The sequence below is a fragment of the Podarcis muralis genome, chromosome 2 (assembly GCF_964188315.1).
Source record: "Podarcis muralis chromosome 2, rPodMur119.hap1.1, whole genome shotgun sequence".
Lineage (NCBI taxonomy): Eukaryota > Metazoa > Chordata > Lepidosauria > Squamata > Lacertidae > Podarcis > Podarcis muralis.
Window position 1 is genome coordinate 50,037,464 of NC_135656.1, and position 19,559 is coordinate 50,057,022.

General features: G+C 44.2%; 1 protein-coding gene across 3 annotated transcripts in view; it reads right to left on the reverse strand.

The window, feature by feature from the left end:
• PPARGC1B (PPARG coactivator 1 beta) overlaps positions 1–19,559 on the reverse strand; it is a 106,852-nt gene that overhangs the window by 32,977 nt on the left and 54,316 nt on the right. Inside the window, exon 2 of one of the 3 annotated variants that reach the window (XM_077924444.1) lies at positions 15,058–15,109. The exons of the other annotated variants lie outside the window; for them this stretch is intronic. Within the exon in view, the coding sequence (XP_077780570.1) occupies positions 15,058–15,096 (39 nt within the window). The 5' untranslated portion in view covers positions 15,097–15,109. The remainder of the gene's footprint in view (positions 1–15,057; positions 15,110–19,559) is intronic. 3 annotated transcript variants of the gene reach the window in all.

A 19,559-nucleotide genomic window follows, 5' to 3' on the forward strand; every position in this document is an offset into this window, starting at 1 on the left:
TATCACTCCCGCTACCTTCTAGTGTGCGAGAGGCCAAGCCCCCTGGAGGACAGCCCAGATGCTTTGTTTCCCCATGGCAAAAAAGGAGGAGGAGGAGGTTACTGGTGGGTGACTGACAATATGCATCTTTCAAGTCTGTCTCTGTTCAAAGGAACAGGAAAACACCCACCCACCTACCAGCAGATCACTCAGATTAAATGGCTGCATTTCGAGGGACAATCTTTCAAAATGAATAATGCCCGTTTCCTGTATAATTACAAAGATGTGCTTGTGGTGGTTTGCTTTGTTTTGTTTTTCAAGTTCAGAGGAAACAGACATTTTCAACTTTTCTTGGGACAGTTCCCTTGCTCATGGATCATCACCATGATCCATTGCTAGCCTTCCACGTCCATCTCAAGGTGGTGTACAAATTATAATAAAAACAGCTAAGGAGAGTTATAAAAATAGCAGAAGACCAGTTCAACCACTGGTGATCTCCTCAGGCAAGACAGACAGTCAGACAGATACACCGACGCCCCCGTACACCACCAGAGCAGCTGCATGGCTTCTTAAGGGACACTTAAGCTACTCCAGCCTTTAGTGACGTAATGCGGACATCCAGGGCTTATACTAGTGCCCTGATAGCCAGCAATTAGGAAGGAAAGGAAGAGGCTTATAGGGTACACCAGACAGTCACGAATCAGGTAAGGCTCTGCAACAGAGGCCTGTGTGCATCTGAAGGTGGCACTTTTGGCCTGCTGGGCATTCTGGGTCCTGACCACCCCTAACCTCCCCTTTCTTTCTCAGGCCTTCCAGCCCCAGCTCCATTCATCAGCTAAACTTAGCTCCGCCACGCTCTTGGCAGTGGCAAGCAGGCCTTGGAGCTTCAATATTTCCTCATACCCGTGGCAATCTCTCCTTATAGAAACAAGTTTCTCCAGACACCAATTCAATAACAGCTCTAACAATCCATTGTATTCTTCCCCTGCTCCTCAAGCCCAGCCAAAACGAGAGTATAATAGAGCAGAATCAATGGCTGGCGCATGTAAGGCAATCTAAGCTCTAAGAACTGAGCTAAAAATATCCAGTCAATCACACAGAGCAGCTGAGACCCGGCCCCATTTCCACCACATTCTCAAGGCATACGCAATTGCATTAAACTCCCAACACGGTCGGCGAAAGCGAGTGACCGAGAAGGACACAGTAATGCTGCACTGCACCATTACTGCTAAGCCTACCAAAGGTCACAGATATGCTGGGGGATGCGGCTTTCGAAGGTCCACGATGCACAAAGCCGGGGGAGGGGGAGGACTGTGATACAGAAGACAAGGCCTGCTCAGATTAGGGATGGATGAGGGAGAAGGTAGGCTCTGTCTGGGCTGAAAGGTGAACCTCCCTACTTTGCACTTGCCCAAAGCAGCACACAAGACAGAAGCACAGTTATCCTCGAAAATCTGCACTCTCCGAATTTTCCAGTGCAGTTCTGCAGCCAAGTAACATGTACTTAATATATACAAAAATGTATATATTAGTAGAACTGACATGGGTGGTGATGGCAGGTGGGGGGGGGGGGAGAATCCATTGTATTAGGAAAATTCCTTTGCAAAAAAACTATCTCTTAGGCAAAACCTCTTACAAAAATGTGTCTACTAGTTGAAATTTGCACAGAAATGCTGGTGAATCTTCATGAAACCTTTTTAAAAATCACCATCATCACAAACTGATGTACAAACGTGGGGAACAAAAGATAAGATTGGAAAAATGAGAAACCTGAAATTTGCATATGGGCCCATCCCTAGCTCAAGCAAAGGTTTCTGCAAAATTGTGCCATCGGGCACTACTGACATCTATACCATGCTCAGTGTAGGGAAGAAACTCTATCTGATGTGTAAAAATTTTGCCAACGTTATGACTCCATGGTTACTTCCAATTTGTTTCAGTGACATGTGATTTTATTGCTCATATTTGAATGCTGCTCTTCCCCAAAGACATTCAGGCCAGCATACATGGCACTATCATCTCTTGCAATCTTCAAGTCAACCTTGTGAGGAATGTTAAAACTGAGTAACACTCTCATGGCTGAGCGGAGATTTGAATCCAGAGTCCCTCAGTTCACCAGCTAGACTCCATTAGATGAATTGGACAGACTTGAACACCAGGATTTCCTGCTTCTCCACAAATGCTTTTTATCTAGCAAAGTTCAGCACCGATTGGGAAATTTTTGATCCCAACTTTGCTGGCATCAGTACGTTTACAGTGTTCACTGAATTCAGCGAGTAGGGTCAGCACTCAGTCCTGTCTTTCTGAGCCAACAAACCCATTCCAGGCAAGCCACCATGGAGCTGGTAGATGATAAAAGCCTTTGTCCTCGTAATGACCAAGACTAGCATTCAAAACAACCACCAGATAAATGAAAATTCATGAAGCCCTTTTATGTGAAGACCTGCTGATCTTTGGGAGCTTCCTAACAATGGGGAGAGCAAATATATTTGTTTTGCATTTAGCTCTCAACTCACAAGATCAACTGAGCATTTGAGAAGCCGTAATGAGAGAATAACATCCAAGGCACTGCTTTGAAGTTTTCCAAATAGTCTCTCTAGGACTTAACAATCAATTTTCACAAGAAGTTACAGAAACGAAAGAGACAGCATCTCCCCCTCTCCACCCCCTTCGTTCTGTCTTTATTAACTGGATAATCTCAGATTATAGGGCTTGTTTCCCGCAGGAATGGGACTTTATGTCTTCTCTGCGTTTTCCAATTTAATTTAGGACATAGTCTCCACTAACAGTAAATGGTGGGTCCTCCTGCACCTTCTGTATGAACACTAGGTGAAAGAAAGGGCAAATGGACCTCAGGTTACGAAGCAAAGGCTGTAGGGAAGGGTCAGTCTTGGGGCAAGGAAGAGGCCTGGAGACTGGCAGAAAGAGAAAATCGCAATGGAAGAAGGTTGCAAGCTGACCTCCGCCCAACCTGTCCAGGGCAGGGCAAGCTTCTACCAAGCCACATGGAAAAATGAGCGGGTAGGGACTTTTCACATTATGGAGACACACATTATTGCCAACTAACATCTGCATAAAAAGCTGCTGCTAAAAGCACAACTGCAGTGACCATTTGAAAAGTTGCCTACTGGAGGGGTGTGTGGGGAAGCCGGTGGATCCAGAGACTTTTTCTAATCTGCTACCTTTTCACACACTTCCCTTACTGCATTGTGCATGCAATGCACATTTTAGCACTGTTATTTTCTGAAGGAAGTGCGGTTTAGAATCTGTGCAGCCCTTACAAATTATTGCCTTTAACCCATCTTGGATTGAGATGGAATTGTTATCATATTGTTTCAATTTACAGTCTAACACAATGTGCTCATGACGAAACTCTCATATAAACCCCAGGGGATTTGCAGGAGATGCATGTTGATAGATCTGTATCTTGTAGCTTTATTCCGAACCCTTTGTTGCTCTCCCTTGCTCCATTTGTCCACAATCCCCTAGCACAAATTGGGTTACCCACCTATTTCCTATTGGGGACCTATCACCCAGGAACAATACCACCATGGCCCCATTTTGGCTATGAGAAACTGTTCAGTAATTTGCCTGGCTTAATGGTTAATCCAGCCCCCAGTTAGATTCCGATTTCCATCAATATATCTGATTGTCCAGGCCCCCAGCAAATGTATGTTTTCATCAAATGCTGTGTTTTTCCTCAAATCTTTCTCAGGGAGTAGAGGTAGACATATTTATTTTTAGAAAAACTTTGAATATGCATTTGCAATTCATACACGAACTTCTGCAAAACACTCAGATTCCTCAGTTGTCTTTGATATGTCACTAGGGAAGAGATCCCAGCTCTGCAATCACAAGGTGCAGCTGACGCTAGCACTTGGGATGTCTTTTGATAATCTCTACAGACGTGACACCTCCCCACTGCCAACAGAATTGGGTATAAATAAACTCCTGCAATCCAATGCCTCTTTGGGCTGCCTACATGGCATGCTGAGTTCAGCAGCAAGATTCAGATGGTGCCCTGGCAATGCCATGTTGTTCAAGTCCAGCTCAAGGGTCACCTGGGAGACAAGCAATAGGGCAGCATACTCCTCAGTGCATGTATGAATCCATCCCAAATCTTCCAAACAACTGTCTGACTGATTGACTCTGGAGGAAAGATTAATGTTTCGGTTATGAGTGGATAAGTGACATAAATCATCACAGGAAACAGCCACCTAAATCTGTTAATATCACAATAGCTCTCTTGAGAACCAGACCCCACTTTAACCATGTCCTGTGATACACAACCCACTTTTCTATATTGTTGTTGTTCCTACTGCTACTACTGTATACATCTGTTCACCTCCTTCTGTTTTTCTCTTCTATTTGCCATTTTCTCTCAACTTCTCTGTCCTTCCCTCTTTCCTCTTAATATAGTTTGAACATCGGGGGGGGGGGGGTAAAATTAAATAGTGTTGGCACCACTGATGGGACCACTAGAGGTAAAGGCAAGGCCTACTTGAGAGTCCTCATTCCCAGTGGGCTGAACTACAACTCCCATTATCCCTGACCATTGACCATGCTAGTTGGGGATGATAAGAGCTGAATGCTAGCAATGCCTTGAGGTCCTCAGTTTCTGCATCCCTAGCCTAGACCTTCAGAGTTAAATAAAGGGATTCTCTCCAAGCTAATAGTTAGTGCCATTCAGCTGGGGCAGCATAGCCAAGAACTGGACTGGTTAGTTCTGTCAATGAGGTATGTTTCAGTCACTGGAAGGATATCTAAATACCAGTTTCCTTCCTCCATTGCTTTGGAAACAAGAAGAAATACACATCTTTGGCTGCATGCCTTGGAAGAAGAAGAACTGAAGCACTTAACAGAAGGCAGAACATCTGATGATATTTCCGAGTCTTCTTTCCACCCACAGTGGTGGGCAGGTGGATGGTACAGGGCTCTTCTTTGATAGGCCCAGCACTTGCGAGTGGGTAATGGATCTTGGCTGTTGCAGTGTTCTCCTTTTCTGCATTTCCTTTTTGTGCTTGTGAAAGAAGTGAACTTTGTTCTAATTTTACCCAGGAGATTGTAAGGGAAGCAGCCATTGGACCTTGGAAGGCAGCCAGCAAAATGGCTGGGAATTCTGAACCATCTTTCATTCCAGACACCTCATTCAAGTGCGGTGGAGCAGAGCAAAACATAAAAACTAGCCCAGGAGCTCTGTGGAATAAGCCCATTCCCTGCCCGCTTTTAATCTACCAGGGGAGCCTAACTGGTCCAATAGTGAGCCCTCACGTTACTTTGATTTCAAAATAGGATTAATATTATTAATTGTTCACCCTTTACTCTAATGTCCCAATTAAAACTCAATGTTTAAAAACAATTCAAAACAACTTAGAATCACAAAAATAAGGTAGGCCCTAAGAATATACATTTCAGGAAACCCAGAAAATGGGGAAGCGCCATGGGTAAGTGGCAGAGTCATCGCTTGCCCTGTTTGATTCCCCTTATCTCCATTTAAAAGGATCTCAAGTAGATGTGCTAGAAAAACCTCTGAATCTTTGGAGAGTTCCTGCCAGTAACAGTAAACAATTCTGGTCTAGATGGACCAATGATCTAACTTGTCGGGAGCTTCATGTTTTCATCCTTACAGGGACAGCAAATGGAAAAGTGTGCCCCAGCAGGCTGCCCTGGAGCTCTGCCAAGAAGATGGGCTCTGAGCTTCTAAGAGAGGAGTGGGATTTCACGTACTATTATGGGGCTACATGGTGCTCCTGAAAGATGTTGTTTTGAAAGCAGAAAGGTTGGATTTGCCCTTGTCAGATGCATGATGGAAGCATTTTGGGTCTCAAACTGTGATTTGTTAATTAGGTCACACAGACACCTAGATTTGCAGAACAGTCAGGCAATCCATCTTGGAGGCGCCTATTTCCACATCGCCCCCGAGCCTTCTTTTAAAAATGTGAATTTCCTGTAAATGTACAAACCGGCAAAGAGACATTGCAATCCTTGATGAAAACAAAACCAAAAGAGAGCAGCCAACAGATAGATTTTTGTGTGGTGCAAATCCACAGTCGACAGGCAGACAATGACTGGCTGGATGCAGCACTGAAACCACTATTTTATTCTATTATTATTTTTAAAGTATTGACACGAGTTCCCTGCCATGGGAAATCCGTAATCTAAACAGAAAGTGCAGAATGAACCGTCAGGCTGTCGGAAGGCCTCCTTCTTGGGAGCTTTTTCTTTTTTGATGTCTTCATTACAAACCGATGGGTGACACCTTATTAACAGATGTAGGATGGCAATTAGGAGCCCTGGGATAAGATCTGAAAAACAGGAGCTTGCCCAACACGATGAGGCTTGCATGTGCGACATAAAGAGCTGTGATGATACTTGCTCTAAATTGGTCACTCACAACTCGCACAGAGTTACCTTCAAAGGATAACTAACGCAGTGTGCTAAGGCACTGGCATCCAGGCCTCCACAATGATAGACGGACAGCTAGATAATTGCAGAAGCGGAATTTTAGCCTGTCCTTCTCTCTCATCAGCTTGGGAGAGAAGACCAAATTCTGAGCCAGCACGCAGCATTCAAGCACATGAGTGAAAGACATACAGTCATCTGGCACCAGCAATAGAACTGTCTCCTTGAACTCTACTCTGGTTTGGTTAAGAGTCTTAAGAACAGTTAGATGATTGCCATACATCCTAGACAACTGGTCTAAGAGACACAAGTCCGGGGGCTCAGATGGTATTGAGTGTCTTGATATTTAGGCAGCTGTTGAAGACTTTTTTTTTTTTATAATTTAAGAAGACTTTCCCTGAAGGGTGACCCAGTCATTTTATGGAAGATGAAGTGTACAAATGTGTAAACTGATTGGTTGCTTTTAATTTATCAAATTTATAAACCTTTGTATTTTGTCTTATTTTACACCGCTTCAGTATCTTTTGGTTGTGAAACAAGTTATACACCTGCAAATAAAATAAAACTATAATGCATCTGTTGCTGGGCTGTATTGTTGATGGGGTTCAAGTATTCAAATGCTTGCCATATAGATTAGATAGATATAGATATAGATATAGATATAGATATAGATATAGATATAGATATAGATATAGATATAGATATAGATATAGATATATAGATATAGATAGATATAGATAGATATAGATAGATATAGATATATAATATCCCATAGCATACAAAAACAGGATAGGAAGAGTCTATCCTACTTTTTGCTCTGCTCTCTTGCAGGCTTGCTTTGTTTCTGTAGGAAAGCAATGGGTTGCTCCAAGGAGATCATTCCATCTCCAATAGAATTTTTGCTTGCCAGATGGAACAGGTGGGTGGGAAGTACCACAGTGCTAGCGAGACTTTTTGCACTGGCTTCTACTAGCGCAACAACTTTGTTGAATCCACTCTATTATCCTCTGGCCCTTTCAGAACATGCATCTCAGGAACGCATGCACTGGGTAAATGGAAACAAGAAACAGAGAAGTTTTATTATCATTATTTATTTAATCTGATGTGCCACACGGAGAGCATCTCTAGGTGGCCTACAGTAAAGTTTTAAAACATACAGAATGGTTAAAAGCAGTCATCAACATGGAATGAATCAATATACAAAACATAAAACAAACTCACTAAAAACTTATCAGCATTTGCTTTCTTTTCTGAATTAAGTTTGCGCTGGCGCATTTGACTGTATGGCCATTCCAGACCTTTTTCTCAAGATCCAGTTCTACTACTCGAGATCCTGGGACAATCTACGTCCTTCCCTCCTGCTTTAAAGCAGACCTCATTCAGCCAGACGGCTGGTGCTGCTAAGAGGTCCAGAGGCTCAATGGAGTCAGACTGAAGAAGCTAAATCATTGCAGCATTCTCTGAACAACACCCCTGAGCCACGTGCTGAGATGACAGACCCCAAGTGGGATGTTTGCAGTTTCCTTCTCCATAAACTTCAACGTGAGGCACAGCCTGAGTTGGCAAGTCAGCTGAGGGGGGAAACAGAAGGTTCCGCCAACTGGTAGCAAAAGTGCCATTTCACAAAACCTGCAAGCAGTGCCTGCTGAAATCTAAAGGAGCCAGAGGAGTAGTGCTTGCTGAATGGGTTTGTTTTTCTACCGTAGTAGTAACTAGCTTTCTCTTTTGATGGGCTTCTATAATGTGTTTTCCCTTCCTGGCTTGCATTGGATGGGGCGGGAAGACTAAAGTGACATAAGCCCCACATCTCATTTCTCACAGATCTACTAGGTACAGATGGGTAGCCGTGTTGGTCTGCCATAGTCAAAACAAAAAAAATTCCTTCCAGTAGCACCTTAAAGACCAACTAAGTTAGTTCTTGGTATGAGCTTTCGTGTGCATGCACACTTCTTCAGATACTGAAGAAGTGTGCATGCACACGAAAGCTCATACCAAGAACTAACTTAGTTGGTCTTTAAGGTGCTACTGGAAGGAATTTTTTTTGTTTAGATCTACTAGGGTAAAGTGTATCAGTAAAATGGTCCTGGTGAATATCCAAGGAGAAACCCAGGCACGCTTCTATGAACGCCAATGAACTGACATCTATGGTTAAAAGAAAGCTGAAACAGCAGGCTTTGGGAAATAACCCTGAAAGAGAAGCATTGCTAGACAGTGTTGACAGGACTAGACTGGATGGGCCACTGGCCTGACTCCATATGCTGCGGTTTCTTATAGGAACTTCTTTCTCACTCTCACACTGCTGTGTTGGAGATGGAGGAGAGAATTTTTATCAGGACTGCAGCTGGGATGTGCAGCTGGGGTTAAATGTCCCCAGCGAGTGCAGCCCAGTACATGGGATCTACCCTGCATGCAGAAGGCCCAGGTCCAACCTCTGGTGTCTTCAGGGGCAGGTGGTAAAAACTGCCTGACACCCTAGAGAGCCACTCCAGTCAGGACAGACACGACTGGACAAAATGAGCCAATGGTCGGACTCAGCATAAGGCAGTTTTCTATGTTCCTACCTGTGTGATAGGATCCCAATGGAAACCTGCACCCCCTCATCTGTGCCCAAACACAACCATGGCTATAGTGGTTCAGTCAGTGGAGCATGAGACTCTTAATCTCAGGGTCGTGGGTTCAAGCCCCATGTTTGGTAAAAAAAATTCTGCATTGCAGGGGCTTGCACCAGATGACCCTTGTGGTCCCTTCCAGTTCCACAATTCTGTGATTCTGTTATTCTAACTATGCTATTAAAGGAACATTCCTTTTGGTTCTGAGAAGCCAATGGGCTAGGAGCTCTATTGGCTGAGGATGAAGCTTCACTGGCCTTTTTCAACATTGCCACAATTGATGACAAGCAAAACATGGGTGGGGAGAGTAGCAAATTGTCCAGAAAAGTTACAATTGCAGATTAACTTCGTAAAAATATGAGGCATTATGAAATTATTTTGTTTTCACAATGTATCCAAGTCAGATAGTTTTTCTTGATGCAGTATGAACACGGAACTGGGTTGCTGTTGTTTTTAGCACAGAGCTGAATACATTAAAATGGGTACAAATTACACTTGCAAAAAAATCTTATTTTTCATATAAACACACACACTTACGTATGAAGGATGATTCCCATTGGTATAAATAGTTTGCTTTTCAAACATTACAGGCAAACCACACTAAATGGTACTGAATGCATACCTGATGGTCCTTATCACAGGATAGGTGGATCACCAGAAACTCAAAGTGCAAGCAAGTGACCTGTGTGGATCTGAAAAAGAAGGATGTGCTGATGGGGGTGGGGGGGGGGAGGAGTAAGCTCAGTTTGCAGTTGTGCAAAAAATGGCCCTTAGTTATTAAAGCATCTTAAAAGGATGACTAACTTCTCCCCCTTCCCCCTCCCCCCCTTTTTAGCAGTGCAGCAGAAAATACAGCATAAGACATCACATGCTGGTTTGCGAAGCGGTAAGCTTCTACCTAACAGCTGCTGCAGCAACAGCTAAAAATGCCGCCGGATGGACAGGCTGCAGCGGCTTCTCAATAACCTAATCCCGTTTTAAGCCTGGAAGGCCAGATTTATGTTGTCATTTGCATAAACGCCGGCGGGACGCTTTGCAAGGGCCTTGTCATTCAAGCACCTTCTTCCCCTGCTCTCCGTTTGCGAAGGTGGAGTCACGACGGTTCCACTTGGGAGTCTAAGGGGGCAATGGCCCCAGAAGGAGCATCTGCAACAAAACGACCAGCTAGGCTCCTCACAAAAGAAGCTGTGGCTTCTGCCAGTGACTCATTCAGTTTGATTCAGAGCCTCCCACTCATGAGTAAGTCCCTACGCATGGCATTAAGAGATAAATATAACTTCAGCACCAGCATCCAAATTAGCGCGTAGCATTTAGGTAGATGGGTCGCAAAGCAGCACAAGGTGAGATAATTTACAAACAGGCTTCGCCGAGGAAGATAGCAGCATTTCTAATGCAGGGAAGAACTTCAGACATTGGTGACAGAAGGTAACCGGACAGGCAAATGAAAGTGTCCACAAATCTTTCGAAAGATAGGGGAAAATTGTTTGGTTCCCTGATTCTGCCTCTCCTCCCACCCACCCTTTAAAAATGAAAGAAAATCCTCATGCAAGGAGATTTTGTGAGAGCCGTCTGGACTTATCACGGAAATCCGTAATTACATACTGCAGGCAATGTGGATTATGGACAAGCTGGGAGGAGAGAGAGATTTTTTATTACCATGAACTGTTGACCTCTCAGACGGGACATTCTCTTTGGAGACTGCATCAGCACAATTAGGGATATTTCAACCACTTGAGGGACACATTATTTACATCCAGTGGAGATAACCAGTGGGATTATAGGGTGCCCAGACGTGTAGCCAAGAGTTCCCTTTTGAACCAGAATGGCTTGTTAGAGCTAACATTATTACAGAAGAGAATACAAAAACTGGAACTCATTTAATGTTATTGCCCAGCTATACAAAAGTGGAAGGAAGCTGTTGGAAAAGAAGTTAACGAACAGACTGCACCTGAAATTGTGAATGGACCCTTTTATTGTGTCTGCCATATTCAAAAGAGCACAATCAATAGATGAAGCATAAGTCAACAATGCAAGTTAATATATTATATAACGTGGCAGAGTGGAGCAGCTCCTGTCCAAGGTAACAGCCACCTACCCTTTTAGGATATTCCATCCCAGGAGAAGCCAATGTGTAGCCATTGCAATGCTACTGAACTACAACTCCCATCAGCCTGATCACTGACCATACTGGCTGGGGCTAGTGGAATCCAACATTATCTGGAGGGCACCACACACGGCTCCATTCTATACCCATCCCTGTTTTCTATGCCCCACCCAACAAGCACTTTATATTCTGTGCCAATGACTATGCTCAGTCCTCATTGGCTTATTCTTTTTCTACTTCTTGGAACCTTGGGGTTTCCCCTAACATGCAGATACCTCTCTCAGTGTTCCCCTTTAATTTACAATTTTCTTGGCACTGAACCAGATTATATGCAACTAGACAAGCCCCGAGGAAAGGTAGAAGCAAGAAAGCCCAGGCCAGAGACCACATAACTACCAGCACCTGAAGGGACCTGGCAAGAAGTAGGGGCAGCCCCACCTTTCCAGGGGCTACTTACTACTTCTTCTTTAAAAAAACAAAACCCCCACAACCCCCACTGGTGTCAGTGAAGTTAACTTTATCAAAAGAAACCAGCAGCACTTCCTTGTAGGTTTTGCTGCCATGAGGGAGTTATGAGGACTGAAGGTCCTGCCTTCCCACAAACGCCCAAGTCCCCTCCTCTCCAGGGTTTTTCCCCAAGCAGAGACACTGTCTGCTTGCAACCAGTCTCTCCACTGCTCTTTTCATTCCTCTGCATGTTCTGGGAGACGGGGGGGGGGGGGGGGGAGAGCTGGTTGCAGCAGGAGGGGGAGACTCCCTGGCTTCTTCAGCAGCCTGCCTCGCTGTCTCCTGGACCCCTTCCTCTCCAGCCTCTGACTCAGCTCCTCCCAGTCTGACCCCTCGTCTCCCTCTGATCAACATCCCACCACTGCCAGCAGCTCCTGAAGCCAGCCTAATTTTGTGTTAATATTGTAAACTGTAAACCACCTTGGGTCCCTTGACAAAAAGGCAGCATATATATATAAGAAAGAAAGAAAGAAAGAAAGAAAGAAAGAAAGAAAGAAAGAAAGAAAGTGTTCTGAGATCCACCTTCCATTAAGCAGTAAGAGTCTGCAGAGGAAGAACATAAAAAGTAGTGGGGTTTTTCGCTTGGATTGGAGCAAAGTTCCATCTATTCCTGCATCATCTTCAACAGTAGCCAACCAAATACCTCTGGAACATCACAAACAGGGTATAATGGTTAGAACCATCCCATGTTGATTGGGTCCAAGTACTGGTACTCAAGAATCCTTCCTTACAACATGGGATTTCCATTTAACTATCTGTACTATGAATTTGCTTTAAATATCCAACCAAATGAGTGGCAATTGCCACCTTTTGTAAGTTAATATACAGAACCATGTCCTTATTTGGGTATTGATCAAGCTAGTAGTGAGTTATTGGCTTGACCCTGATCTGGTACTGTGTGAGACAACAAGATTTCCTTCTTCAAACCCTTTCCTCCAAAACTGTGTTCTTTTTAATTTTATATGTGCAGTATGCTGAACTTGTGTGTGTGTGTGTGTGTGTGTGTGTTACATTTTTGTGAGGTACTGAGATGAGAGATCACCCCACCTGCATCCTGAAGTGGCATGGTCCACGGCAGGCTGTATCACATGCTTTTGGCTGAATAGGTAACATTTGTCGCAGCGGAGTAATTAACATGATCATTCCCGGTCAAACATTAACTCTCACTGCAGCACAGAGCTCAAGAGCCTCTACTTACAACATAGCAAAGAAGACTGAAGGAATCTGGCTTGCTCTGGTTTTGGTGGTTTAAGGCAGTCCAAGCTGAAGAGCTAATAGGCTTTTATGTATGTTTGCACCTATGTCCTAAGAGCCTTAACGAGGAAAGGAGCTGGTTGCTGGAAATGCAGCTGCTTGCTGGGAAGTAGCATCACTGTGCTATCTATATAGGCATCGGCCTTCCTCCTTGATAAGCTTTTCCACCTCTGAGAACAAACCTCTTTGCATAAAAGCTACCTGATATCAAGAGAAAGGCCACACTCTTAAGCTGCAGTTCAGGGAGGTGGGAGTTTGAAGGTAGGGCAAATCCTTCCATTATTTTTTGTTTTGTTTCCTGCATTCTTGGTAGCAGCCCTCCAGGATTGGTAATCTCCTGCATTCCAGGCTATAGCTACTTTTCACTACCTTCGGGCCCAAAATCCAATGGAGTCTGCTGGGGTTCCAGGGAAAGATAGGGACTTCCTGCTTTCTGAGCACTGGCTTTATTTTACCCAGGTAATTTGCACGTGCATGCGCGCGTGCACACACACGTGCGCACACACGGAGGAAGCCTCAATGGCGCCCCTCTGTAGGCTTCACCTGAGGCAAAAAACCTGGCTAGTCCCCCTCGTAGCTACGGCTCTGGTGTATGTTTCCCTTCTGCAGTTCTTCCCAGGTAACCATCCTTACCTGGCCTAGGTTGAACGAAATCAGAAAAACAAAAAGTGGAAGCTTTCCCTTCGCACTGAGGCTGGATCTCACCAGCAAATGGGATGCAAGCCCCATGAAGGGATTGTATAAACAAACACAGTGAAAGGAAGAAAGAAAGAAAGAAAGAAAGAAAGAAAGAAAGAAAGAAAGAAAGAAAGAAAGAAAGAAAGAAAGAAAGAAAGAAAGGCAGGCAGGCATCTGGCAGTCAGCATGAAGGCCGGTGCTGCCAGGAGATATGCCAACCCCTGTGATGGCATTTGACAAAATGTCATTTTAAATGGGTAAGTGTAGTGCTGACTCGTGTCTTTTGTCAGGCTGCTCCTCTTGACAGTGTGATATTTATAGCTGAGGCCTCGGAAGAGATGACTGGTACTCCCAGGGAGTTACGAATGGGGAGGCGGAGCAGCTTGCACTGGCAAACATAAATATTTGACATGGTGGAAGGAGAGAAGAGGAGCGATGTCCCACTGAGCTAAGGAAAGGCCAGGGTTCTCAGGGTGCCAAGCTGAGCCCCCTGCATGGGACCTCCCCACTGTCTGTTTGTCCTTGCAGAATGCGGGCGTTCCACCTAGGGTCTGTGCCAAGAAGCCCTCCATAAAGGGTGGAGGGTAAGGAATTTTAAAAACAGGTAGGTTGTTGCAGTCAGAGCTCTCATTAAGTCCTTCACTGAGCTTAGCTTTTGGTCACAGAAATGATCAATAACGAAGCTAGTATTGAGGAAGGACAGTGGGGGCAAAAGTGATGTGACCTCTGCCCCCACCTTTCTACAGACAAGGCTTCTGTCTCCTTCACCATATTGTAACGTATTACTACTGGTAATAATCTTATACATAGTGCACTTAATTTTCAAATCTTTTATTCACTTGACCTCATAACAATCCTATGCAGTAGATCACTATGTGTCCCATTTCACAGATAGGAAACTGATGCGACAGCTGACCCATGGCCATACAGTGGTATAAAACCATGTCCCATCAGTGCAATTGGACTCCCCCCCCCCTTCATTTGCACTCACCATACACCTTCCACAAATCTGCTCCAGAACAGATTCAGGAAGTGCATGGAGGGTAGGAGAACGTTCTGTTGCTCAAGGAGATGTTCCTGGGCTTACAGAATGTTCACGGACTGCTGCGTTGCATGCAACCCTATACCTGCCTATACATCTATCACAAAGCCATTAGAATTGAGAGGCGATTAAGATAATTGCATAACTATTGAGTCACTGCCTATCATGATTCATTCTAGAAGCAGACCATCACTATGTTTGGCCTTTCATAAAATGGAACATAATCATAGTGTTTTGTGCTTTTAAAAATGCCTCTCTCTAAGAAGACCAACCAAGGTAGCCAGCAATTATATCCAGAGTGTGGGAATAAGCCTTGACTTAATGATGGGAAACTTAGACAATGTGTCCCATGGTAGGGCCTTCCTGGGACTACAACATGCAAGCGGGATTTATGTGAATGGGAGCCAGACTAGACCACTGGTTCAGCCCTGACAAATGTATGTGGTGCTCTTGAATTATTCCAGGTAAAAATCCTCACTCACCCAAGAAGGTCGCTGGATGACTTTGGGCCAATCAACCATCTCTCAGCCTAACCTATCACACAAGGTTGTGGTGAGGATAAAATGGAGAGAAGGGAGAACAATGTAAGCCGCTTTGAGCTCCTTGGAGGAAATGCAATGTATAAATGTAATAATAATATAAATGGGGTACAAGAAATAAGAAAAGCTAAAAGAATTAGCTGGGCACTTTAAGGACTTGCCAAGGCATGTTTAAGGCAGCAGGGGGTGGGGGGAGCTCCCATATGTCACACATTTTCCATACATTACCTGGAAAGAAAAAGGAATGGCATTAGATATGGCTGCTGCTAGTGATGTGCAGAGTAAACAGAATTCAGCAAGAGTGTTATAGACAAGCATGTGGAGGATTAGGAAGGAAGCATATTTTGTCGAAGATTAATTATCTGCAGCCCCCGCACTGGCCAAGGCTTCTTAGCATTTTTCACAGCCATATTGTTCACATATCCAAACTATTTGTGGTTTAATCCAATGCTAACATGAGACCTTTGCATGCAGAAACTACTCCCAATAAAATCCTGACGTCCCTTCTGACTTCTTTGCTATAAGGCCAGAGACGTATGAAAAATGATGTAGCTGAATAAGTCAGCGTTCTTCATCTTAAACAACTGAACATTCCTAACCCATCAAAGATAATTTTGCATAAAATGCAGCCTAAGAAGGAGTGAAGCACACCATCCATCTAATAATCATCATATTCCATTACAGTTTTGGGGAAACTGCTAAAGAAACCTTTTCTCAAGACAGCAGGAGAAACGTGAGGCAGAAGACAACCAAGACCAAGCTAACACAGTTTTGTCACTGTGGAAATATATATATTTGGGTCCAGGATTAAACAAGTATGCGGTAATAATTACAACACTATTTGAAGTTTTGCGGGAGGTGTTTTTACATGTGATTGTTGGTACTTGCTGCTGAAACTCTGGACAGGGAAGAAGACAAATGGAACAAACTAAACAAAAACTTGATCGACACCAGTCAAGTTCACAAAAAATTACTAGCCTGAAAAATATTTACTAGCTTGCTGGGGGCTGGCAGAGGAGGGAAGGAAAGTCCTGTCTTTCTCACAGCACCTTGTGGCATTTGCATCCCAGGTGCAGAAGATGGGGCTTCCCTTCTCAGGCAGCCCACTTGGCTTCTTCAACACAATTCCTTGACACCTATGGTTACCAAGTGAGTGGTTAAATGCAAGGATAACTGAAAACTTACACAGGCCAAACCAGAAAAAGGTTCTGGGGTAGTAGATACAGGGTTTCGAATACCTGTGCTGCTAACTGACCCTCTCCAATTATCTTGTCACCAGTTATTCCCTGCAAACAATCCCAGGTCTTTTATGGAACCAATCCATGGGTAAAGAAGGCAATACGGTGGTACCTCAGGTTACAGACACTTCAGGTTACAGACTCTGCTAACCCAGATATAATACCTCGGGTTAAGAACTTTGCTTCAGGATGAGAACAGAAATTGTGCAGGAGGCACCATTAGCTAAAGTGGTAACTCAGGTTAAGAACAGTTTCAGGTTAAGAACGGACCTCTGGAATGAATTAAGTTCTTAACCCGAGGTACCACTGTAATGCACATTGCTCTAGTGCAGGGTTTCACAAATTTTGGTCTCTAGCTGCTTTTGGAATATAATTCCCATCATCCCACTAGTCCTGCTAGCTAGGGATGATGGGAGTTGTAGTCCAAAAACAGCAAGAGACCCAAGTTTGGGAAACCCCAAAGTAGTGTATGCACAGCACACATTTTTTAATAAACATTTTACTGGGGGGTATAATTCTGATTGCAGCATTTGTGCTTTATTGGTGCAAAATTTGGAGTTCAATGACACAGAAGCTGGACCATGCTCCTGGCTTAAATGCAATCATGTTTCTGGCCATGAGAGTCATCCATCCAACAAGATGGACAACTGCAGAGTCTAAGAAGATGCTACAAGCATTATAGTCAATGAGGTTTCACAATGTTGAGTTCGGTCCAAATCTGGGGTGGAGAACCAGGCACTGTTGAACTAGGACTCCCAGCATCCCTGACCACTGGCTATGCTGGCTAGGGCTGGTGGGAGTTGGAGCCCAACAACACCTGGAGGTTCACAGACTCCCCACCCTCATCTCAGTCAAGCAATGCTTTTCATGTGTTCCACACACAGGCACTCACAAAATATGCTTGCCACACAACTCCGCTAGTAGAACACATGAGCAAGCACACATACACTGAAGTGTATTGAGCCGCATTTCAGGCATGGTGCTACCATAGCGAGGATGAGATCCTTTCCCACACAAATGTGTGGAATATTAGTGTGATGACATGTTGTTATACAATTTTGAACTACCCATATGACCTGCAGCTGGGCTTGTGCTCCTCCAGAAGGCAGCAACTAATAGCAAGCTCCATATCCTACCATTGCAGCTTTATTGTGCAGAGAGTCTATGGAGGGAAAACAAGCAAACGAATGCAAAGGAAGAAGGTGGTTTAAGATCACACAGCTGAGATCCCAGAGGCGCCTCTAAGCCCTAGCAATATTTTCTAATAAACTTGGTGTTATCTCCTGCCACACAGGAACAAAGACTAGGATAAATGAATAGCAATAAGACGAAGTATGTGTTGGGCATGGCACAAAAATGTGAGCGGGAAATAGGATCCAGGTGTAACGAACTCTCCCAGGCTGCCCCTCTTTGAAAATAGCAGCTGTGTGGGCAGACAGGGAAATCACTGGGTAATATCTAAGGCAGATTAAAAATAATAACGATCCGATTTTTAAAAGTTTCTTGCACTTTATAACTTGCCCTTCCCCAAATGAACCCTCTATGAAACACAACCTGAGTTCACTACACAGAATGCAGAGGATAACTAAAAGTAACAATGGTTTATTAAAACAATTAGAAAAAAATAAACATAACTAACCCATGGGTCTCTAGAAAACATAGTAAGATAAAGGCCACACTTCCACATCAATAAATAACCAAAGAGGAAATTGCTAGATTTTAGTCCTGTGCCAACACCACTAGCACATTGTGACATAGCAAGAAGTGATCAGCCTAAAGATAAGCACACCTGTCACCTGAGAGGCGAAACCTACTGACATGTCAGTGTACTGGTCACCCACAGAAGAACAAAAGTCATGGGGAGAAAACGGGTGTCTGAAAATGGCTTAGCTGCTCTAAGGCACAGAGAAGGCAGCTCTCACATTTCACAAGGACATTTCTCCTCTGGTTTCCCAGCCCCTCCCTCCTCTCCCCTCTTTCCCTCCCTCTTTTCCTTGCACCTGCATGAATGATGGATGGCTCTGTCCCCATTTGCAGGTCTAGCCAACACGCTGGGGAAGCTGCAGGGAGGGCTCCAACTGGAGCACTTGCAGCAGACTAGAAAGAAATAAAAGCAAGGAAGCTTGCGGAGAGATTTTAGATTAAGCAGGTGATGAATCAAATAAGCAAAATAACTAAGCAACCTACGCCTGCTCTCCACACACCCCTCTCCACAACCACAACTCCCAAGCTGTGAGAAAGGAACTGGCTCTCAGAAGCTGAGAATATGGGTGGGGAGGGATGGAGCAAAGATGTTTCCTCAATTGTCAGGATGACTCCTAGCTCATTTGTTGGTCACAAAACTCCTTGGGCTGGCAAATCTGCCGTGTCAAATGGAACAAGCGTTTGGGCAAATATTTGTTAAAAATGTCATTCCACTGATTATTTTCGGGGTACATGGCAAAACAACAGATATGAGCTTTCAGAGATACTATAAGGGATGCTTCAAGGGTATAGCTAACCTGCAGAGGAAGGGAACCTCTTTGCTTTTTTTGCCCACACTCCCCGTTGCATTACTTTCTTGGGGAAACACTTTTCCCTGTGCTATGACCTGGGGTGGCCTCTGGTCTTTCCTCTCTTCAGATCTAGGCGTCTTTTAAAAAGATAGCACACACTTCTGTTTTTCAGAAGCCTGTTGAGAGAATGCACACTTCCCTGCAAAACTGGCATGCCTGCTATTCTTACCCTGAGCTGCATGCAAGCTTCTGTGTTATTTGTATGGCTGTGATTTGTTTTTCTTATGAAATAAATTAACAGTTTTAAAAAATTACATGCAACTTGAGAAATGGCAGGAGCATTCATCAGAAAGCCAGTAAGGAAATGCACTAAAACAAAAAAAGCATAGTTAGCACCGGGAAAAAACACCAGTAGTCCAGTTCTGCTGATTTCATGCTATCTCTAACACCACCTATTATATGGTACGTCTGCCCATAGCATAGGTTTCCCCAGCCTGGTGTTTTAGACACCAACTCCCATCAGATAGGATGGCCAAGACAAGGATGTTGTGAGTCCAAACCATCTGGAGTCCCCAGGACTATTAACCCCTTCTGGAAACTGTAGCTTTGTGAGGAAAATAGGGGACTCCTAACAACCCTAAGAACCCTTAACAAATGACAGTTCCCAGGATTCTTTGGGGAAAGCTATGACTCTTAAAGTGGTATTCCAGTG